At 52.0% G+C, this 8,013-nt stretch overlaps 1 protein-coding gene and 1 long non-coding RNA gene across 2 annotated transcripts; one reads left to right on the plus strand and one right to left on the minus strand.

The window, feature by feature from the left end:
- Positions 1-360: 360 nt before the first annotated feature.
- On the minus strand, positions 361-4,802 carry LOC140643456 (uncharacterized). Its single transcript, XR_012039583.1, has 2 exons — positions 4,462-4,802; positions 361-3,893 (listed from the first exon to the last, which is right to left on the minus strand). It is a non-coding gene; the product is annotated as an uncharacterized lncRNA (long non-coding RNA).
- Positions 4,803-4,950: 148 nt separating this feature from the next.
- On the plus strand, positions 4,951-7,482 carry RPL36 (ribosomal protein L36). The gene is made up of 4 exons (XM_072845228.1): positions 4,951-5,080; positions 5,156-5,250; positions 6,621-6,755; positions 7,351-7,482. Exons 2-4 carry the CDS (start codon positions 5,158-5,160, stop codon positions 7,438-7,440), a joined length of 318 nt encoding a protein of 105 aa, XP_072701329.1. The 5' UTR covers positions 4,951-5,080; positions 5,156-5,157; the 3' UTR covers positions 7,441-7,482.
- The last annotated feature ends 531 nt before the right edge of the window (positions 7,483-8,013 follow it).

The following is an 8,013-nucleotide window of genomic DNA, read 5'->3' on the forward strand; positions in this document are numbered from 1 at the left end:
GTAAAAGGCAGCAATAACACAAAAGTTGGTTGCATTTGTCCAAAGTTGCTAATTCTGAGGGAAATCTGTAGGGCTGTAAATGGCCTTTCCCACCTGACATGGGTGAAACCTTTCCATCCCCAGCAACAGCAGCAAGTAGGAAAGGAAGGTAAGTCATTGTGGTCCCACTGAAAGGTGCGCTGGCACAGGGGAGAAGCAGCATACGATACACCAGTACAGCAGCCGCAGAGGAAACGGAGGTCCTCCTCTATGTGGTTCCCTACAGGAAGGCAGGAAGTTTGCTTCTCAGTGACAGAAATAAAGGTTGTTTACCCAAGCGTATCCTTTTCACTTGGAAGTGATGAGCAACTTACAAGGAAGACCAAAGCTGAGGCACCTATAATTGCAGAAGTGGATACAAAATTAAGGCATTCCACTGCATGGCAACAGAGGTGAAGTAGATTAGCCCAGACCATAAAATCCAAGTGTTGTAAGCCCCAGCACAGCCCCAGAAGGGTTAAATCCTTTCCTTCAGCAGATGGAAGCAGCCTGCCTGAACTGGCAGCTGCAGATGGTTCCTCTGCTCAGGCAGAGCAGGCAGTTGGACTGGCCAAGTGGATGAAAACCATCATTCAGGAAAAGCTCCAAGGAACAGGCAGGGGTTGTTTTCCATTTTTTCCTGGAGCAGGTGGTCTCGGGAACAGATGCCAGTCTGTGGCAGCATAGGTGACAGTTTTAGCAGAGCGTCTGTGCTATAAAAGAAGCCTTTGCACAAAACATAACATTAGAAATACACGTAGCCTTCCCTGTTCATTGGTGTTACATGTAGATGGGTCGTCTGCCCCCAGATGCTGCAGGGTTGTCTGCCTTTCCTCTCTCAGGAGTGCAGTTTTTGTGGCTTCTCTGTGTGTCTGTATGCCCATGCACACATGCTGCTTCAGAGGGGAGACCACGGCTTGAGTGGTGCCCTTGCTTATGGGGTGATGGAGGAGAAGGATTTAGCCTACTGTTTCCTCTCCTGGTTGTGGTGGTAGAGGCTGTTGGTTTCTGATTTTGCTGTGGGAAGTCTTGCAAGTTACCAGATACTCCTGGGGGATATTGTCTGGACCCCAGTTTACTTACCCAGGCCAGAGTTTTCTTTAAAGTCAGGTTCAAACTACTTCAGCTGGAAGAACCAAGGACCAATGTGAAAACTGCCTTATGATGTGCAAAGCTGTTTTGTTTAAAAATGTGCTTAAACCTAAGCAATAAACCATCACCAAAGAAAGTGGTTAGGGTCTCCGACTTCCTCAAAGCAGGGCTTTAAAACTTTGTGAGAGAGACAGTGAGCAACACGGTAACTGTCTGGCAGAAGGCAGCCAGAGGTTAGCCTGGCTGAGCTGAGACTGATGCAGCATGTTCCCCTGTGCTGAGGCTAGCTTGGCAAACACTGTGTAGGAGAGAGACAAAGTGTCCAAAGGCAGCGGAGTCATTCCAGCAGGAGAGGGCTTTTTTTATTAAAAGAGGGAGCAGTGGGGACTCTGCAGCGACCTTCACTTCCCTCCCAAGAAGCCTAAGCAAGGAAGGGCCACCTTGGTTTGGCTCTGATCGCTTCCTGGACAGCCCCATTACACACCAGGGACTCTTCCACCTCTGGCATCTCACCAACAGAGGCTGGATGGACCCCTTCCCTAGGTCTCTCCTGCCCCCTCAAAAGAGCACAGGGGAACAATGGTAGCAACTACTACCAAGTGCCCAAGCAGTGCCAGCATAGCACTGCATGCCTGTAAGAGGGGCCTTGCTCATAATCACAAGTTTCTGTGTCTGACAGCCACAGCCACTTCTTAGCTGGCAGAGGGAGATGTTATCACTTCTGCCCTCCCCACATCCTCTTTTCAGACCCCTGTTCTATCTTGGTGCATGGGGTTATTTCTATTCCTGACTGTGAAGGCCTCAGTTGCAGAAATATTGTGTATGATGAACCCTGTGCAGGGATTTTTGCTGGCTGCTGTTGTAATTATTTCCTGGAAGACAGTGAGGCTCCATCACTTGGGGAAACACCCTGCATGAACATGTGAAGTTGAGCTAATGAAGCACAGAGCAGACCTAAGATGATGGGGTCCAAGGCATCATCATTCAGCTGTGTATCCTGCACCTCTGTGGGGTGGATCATGGATTGTGCTGATTCTATACTCGGAAAAGAGAAGGGACACTAAGATAAACATCATGTGTCTTGCGGCAGAGAATGGCTCTCTCTTTATAAACCTGGAGCAGATGGGAGAAGGGCAAGGTATTCACATGCTGAACTTTCCCTTCTTCTCATGGTCTTCAGCTAAATCCAGCTGAACTCTGGCTTTTCCAGTTCTGTCTCTACATGGCCATGAAATACCTGTGTATGTCTCTTGGGTGGCTCAATGCTGCTTCCATCTTCCATGCTCTTCATTTTTGCATTTAAACTCAATCCAGAATTCCCCATTCAGCCAGTCTGGCCTCCTGCTGTACTTGCTCAACTTCTGGCACATTGGGATGGATCGTTCTTATACTTGTTCTTCTCCATTGGTTAATCAGAAATTCAGGTGGTTGCTTCACATCTACCTCAGCTCACTTCTGCTTCTCCTCCATGCTGAAAAAGCCTCATTCCTTCCACCCTCCTCACAGGACACATGCTCCAGGCCTCAAATATCTTCACGGCCCTCCTCTGAACTCATCCCAGTTTATCAATGTTTTTCTTGCACTGCGAGGCCCGAACCTAGACACAGTACTCCAGATGTGATCTAATGAGTGCTGAGTAAAGGGAACAATCACTTCCTTTAACCTGCCAGGTGCACTTCTGTTAATACAGCCCAGTATGTCACCACAGCCAGGACACACTACAGATGCTCGGCCTATTGTCCACCAGGAGCCCCCATGTCCTTCTCTGCAGAGCCAGTCAGTCCCAACCTGGGGCTTCTGATTCAGCCCCAATCATGTGGTTTCCTTTACCTTATCTCCCTTTTTTCTCCCTCCCATGCTCACCTGATGGGGTCTGTGCTCGTAAGGGCTCTGGGAAAGTAACAAGGCAAAGAGTGTGGTGACATAATGCAGAATTCAAAGGAAGGGCGAAACTCAGCTGAGATGCAAACCATTTGCAAATGCTGGGAATGCAGAAGGAATTTACCACTGTTGGAATGGGGCAAAAGCTTCTGGAAACTGAAAAACTGGATTTCTAGTAGGGACTTGTGAAGGCAATGATGGGACTCAAAGGGTCTGAAAGAACATTTTCTTGGGGGAAAGGCAGTGTTGGGGGGGGGGCGGTTCAATGAAGAATAGGAAGGTAAAATGAGGAGAAACCAAAGGAGAGTTTGGGAACTGTACATCTATGTGTTTGCACATCGAGTGGAAAAGAAGGTGTCATGAGTGGAACATAGCAATAGCCAGGGTGAGCGGGGGAAGAGCCCCACGTCTGCAGCACGCTCTGCTGGGTGGTTGGTGCTCACAGACCAGGCAGCAGAAAGCAGCAGCTCCCCCCCGGGCAAGTGTTTATTTCAGGGGCACCGTGCCTGATGGTGGTCACAAAGCAGGTGGGATCCCCTTCTTCTGCACACCCAGAGCTGATGTGAGCAGCCGCCTTACGATAGCTCCAGGCACAACAGCAGTGGCAGGTGAGGTGACACCTCCTTCTCCATCCAGCCTGGGGTGTGCGGCAGCTCCTCCCGCCTGAAGGAAAACCAGAGCTTGTGGATGGGTGGACCTTTAGCTGCCCCGTATGATAGTTCTCATTAGTAAAGATGACATAAAACTTCGGTTGATTTTAGAGGTGCAGATAAAAAACTTGGCATTCCCGATTTTTTTTGCTTGACTTTCAGAAATATTAGAGTGAAGCAGAGGGGGGGTTCCTTTTGTCTGTATAGGACAGTCATCTTCACCCTGCAAACATCTGTCAAGATTCTGCCCTCCTGTGGAGAAAAGCATTAGAGCTAGACCCCTTCCATGATCTAAGGGACAAATATGCCTTGCTGCTTGAATTTGTGCCATGAGCTGGGTGACAGAGAGTCCAATGAGACTTTGTGTGTTAGCTGGGACAACTGTCCTGGTACGGCAGGAACAAGTTCTGCAAAGGCTAGTTCTATAGTGTGTCTAACAGCAAGACGTAAAATTCTGTAATTTGTTTAAAAATTCAGGATTTTCAATTTTTCAATTAAATTTATACTTTCAATTCAGTATTTTCAATTTTAAAAAACTAAATGGAATTGCCTTTGAAAGCAGAAAAGAGGTCATTGGGTTGAACATGTTCACCTCAGTTCTTTCTCAGAGGTAATGTTGTTCAGGCAAGAAAGTCCAATCATCTCTTTCATTTCAACAAAATCGTTTAACCTGTTTCTTTTGATTTGTCTATCCAACGTGGCCAAATCACGGCCAAGCAATACAAAAGTTTTAATTTGTGGGAGAAAAATCTGTAAGAGCTTGGCTTAGCCACGGCGCGTGGTCTGACCCACGGCCTGTGCTGGTGGCGATGCCCCTTACCAGTTCTGGTGTCCAGACATCACGTCCAGCCACAGGGTCGGTCGGACGTCTCTACGCACGTGTGCTTCGTGTTTGCGGACCTGCAACAATCTCATTCCTCCTGCACTTATTTTGTCTTCTTGTCTTCACCAGCCACCGCTGGTAAAGAATAACGGCCCTTTCCCAGGACGCGTGCTCCCAGGGCCCTGGCCGGGCCGGCTGCGGGGGTAGGCGCGCCGAGGCCCCCCCGTCCCCGCCAATCCCGGCTTTGGCCCGATCCGTCCCATCTGATACTAAACCAGCGGCTCCGTCAGGCCCTTCCGGGGGTGCTGGTGACCCCCGTGCCGCTGGGATCCCCACAGGCCGCCGACACCGCACAAGGTTCCCCCCCCGCCCCCCGCGGGGCCGCGGCCTTCGGTGCCTTCGGTGCCTTCGGTGCCTTCGGTGCCTTCGGTCCCTCCGGCGGCGGCGGCGGCGGGGGCAGCGCCCGCCCCCAGGGGCCGCCCTCCCCTCTCGCCTCTACGGCCACAGCGCGAAACAGAGCGCCCTCGGCCCCGCGTGCGCGGGCCGGAAGAGGCGCTGTCCCAGCGTTCCGCGCGCGTTCCTTCCTTCCGGTGCGGCGCCTTCGGCCGGGCGGCAGGTGAGGGCTGGGGCCGGGGCCGGGGCCGGGGATCCGCGTCCATCGGCGGTGGGGCTGACGGCTCTCTCCCCGCAGGCATGGCGATCCGCTACCCCATGGCCGTTGGCCTCAACAAGGGCTATAAGGTGACGAAGAACGTGTCCAAGCCTAGGCAGTGCCGCCGCCGTGGGGTGAGTATGAGGCGAGCGAGGGCCGAGCCCCGGGAGAGGCTCCGCCGGCAGCCGCGGGGCTCGGCCGGGGCTGAGGCCGGCGCGGGCCTGCTGCCCCTCCGGAGCCTGCCGGCTGGCGGGGGTTCCGGACAGGGGCCGGTTGCTCCTGGGGTGCGCACCTCATTTTGCGGTCGTGTGTCCGCCGTGGAACCGCGCGCCGCCGGAGAAGGCCCGCCGATCCGCCCCCATCCCCGGCCCCCGGCGGTGCGAGGGAGGGCGGGCGGGTGAAAAGGATGAGTTGCAGTTCGCAGCAGCTCAGGAGCGTGGTCGGGGGTTACAGTGCTGCAGCTCGGTTCCGCTTCCGGCTGCCGGGGAGGCGAGAAGGTTCTGAACCCACGCAGCGCCTTGCGATGGCGCGGCTGCGGGGGAGCTGACGGCGCGGAGCCGGGAGGGGTGGTGGGCACCCGCGGGCCGCTGCTCTGCTGTCTAACCCTAAGACTTAGCGTAGGCGCAGACTGGCCGAACGGCCGGTGGGTGGCTGCCGGTGCAGGGGTCGAGCGGCTCTCTGGCGGGTGGCGGAAGGGTTGGCTTTGCGGGTCCGCGCCATTCCGGGTCTTGGGGGTGTGGAGCGGTGTCCGGCCCTGGACTGCAGTGACTGGGGCCAACAGAAAACCAGCCGCAGAGCTCAGCGTTTTAAGGGGTGAGAAAGCTGGTGAAGTTATACTGGAGCGGGGGTTTAAATGGTGGAAAGTATTAAATCTGCAAAGGTGGTTGTGGAGTGAAATAGCTGGTTATAGGAAAAATGGCAGTGGAGGAGTTGGTAATGGAAGAATAAAATAGATGCGTTCCAACCACACCTTAAATCAACTTGGCAGTGAAATAGGAAATTGGCTGGGCGACTCCTGACATCCCTCCTAGTCTGCTTTTCTTGGTAGCAACAACAGGTGTACCCCATAAAACTGCCCAGTAATGACAAATATTGGGAGTTATCCAGGTTCAAACAATGTGTGTGTTAACACAAGAGATTAATTCAGCTTGCATCTTTTATCTCACTTTGATTAAATGCTGTGTTTAATTGTGGTGTTTGAGATGCACAGTAATGCACATTCTGGATATCTCATGGTCCTGCTGTTTCAAAAAATGTTGGTGCATGCAAATGTGCAAAATAGCCAATACTGTGGCTAAAATGAAGAGAATAGCACGTCTCAGCAAGGTCACGTGCCGCTTGGCACCTACCAGGGCATCGTGCTTCCTTGAGATGTGCCAATAGCATACGCTGGTTGTTGGGCCTTAGCCCAGTTTGCCACAACCCTCCGCAGCCCAGTCGGGGTCAGTTAGCAGTTACATTCATGGTGATCCATATATTCCCCCCTCCCCCCTGCTTCCTACAGCGCCTGACCAAACACACCAAGTTTGTGCGAGACATGATCAGGGAAGTCTGTGGCTTTGCACCCTACGAGAGACGTGCTATGGAATTGCTGAAAGTTTCCAAAGATAAGCGTGCTCTGAAGTTCATAAAGAAACGGGTAGGTCAATCCAACAGCTTAATGAGGATGGCAGAAACTCTGCTGACGTTAACTGTTTTCTGTCCTTCCCTAGGGATAGTTTGCTTTTTAATTAATTCTCTTTATGTTTTCAGTTGTTTGGGAAGTTATTGATCTAATCTGAGGGAGCAGAGGGAATGCCCCTTGGGTTGGGTGGGAGAGAGGGAGATGGACGTAAGGGTACTTTGCCAAAAAGGCCCTGAGCTATGGTAATCCAGGCTTGCCTTGCTATTTTTGCAGATCTGGTGTGGGGAAGAGGAGAGCAATGCTGATGGAGGTTGGGTACCATTAATCAGGCAACTTGAAAGGGGGTTCATCGAGGGCAGCTGTGAGAGCTGAAAGCATCTTCTCCCTTGCCTCAGATAATTCTTGGGTAGAAGTACTACTGAGATGCGATGGCAGTTAGTTCCTGGCTGGGCAGTCGAGGTGGATGGGGCTTGAGTCCATGTTTACCAGGACTTTATTGTCCTGCCTGCTCTTTGAGTAAAGCATTTTCAGTGAATGCCTGAAGCAGCCAAGAAGTTTTATCTGTTCTCTCCTGGGATGAATGCTGACTGCACTGCTCTCTCCCCTGCAGGTTGGCACTCATGTTCGGGCCAAGAGAAAGCGGGAAGAACTCAGCAATGTCCTGGCAGCCATGAGGAAAGCTGCTGCAAAGAAGGATTGAGTTGTGCAGCCTGTAACTCAATAAAGTCCTTTCTCACAAAAACAGTGTAGTGACTGTTGATGGTACATCTGCTTCAGTCTGTAGGAAGGGTGCGGTCCTGGGGATGCTGAGGGATTGTGCTGACAAGGCCCTGAGCTGCAGTAATCCAGAACTTGCATTGCTATTTTATTTTGCCTGCAGCTGGAGTTGCTGATACTGATCTGTAATATATTCTAGAGGGGGAATCCTCCTCCTCCAGACCTTGCAGAGCTAGCCTGAGAAAGGATGTGGAAGCCTCTGAAGGCTGCCCTACCTTCCACCTCCCAGTCTGTCTCCAGACTGAGATGGTGGTAGGAGAGAAGTCAGTGGACAAAAACTGCTCTTGAAAATAGTAACAACTTCGCACTCCTTCCCTATGGCACTTCAGCCTTGTGCAACTTTTCTTGTTCATGCAGTTCCCTCTTGTACCCTCCAATCACGCCCTACTTTGTGTGGTGTATTATCAAATCATGAGAGAAGTGCAGTAAGAGCTCCCTGAATTGGAGCAGGATGATTCTATTCTCCGCTAAGAGTTACCTTGCTGTGAGACAGGAC

This window comes from Ciconia boyciana, chromosome 24, assembly GCF_034638445.1.
Source record: "Ciconia boyciana chromosome 24, ASM3463844v1, whole genome shotgun sequence".
NCBI lineage: Eukaryota > Metazoa > Chordata > Aves > Ciconiiformes > Ciconiidae > Ciconia > Ciconia boyciana.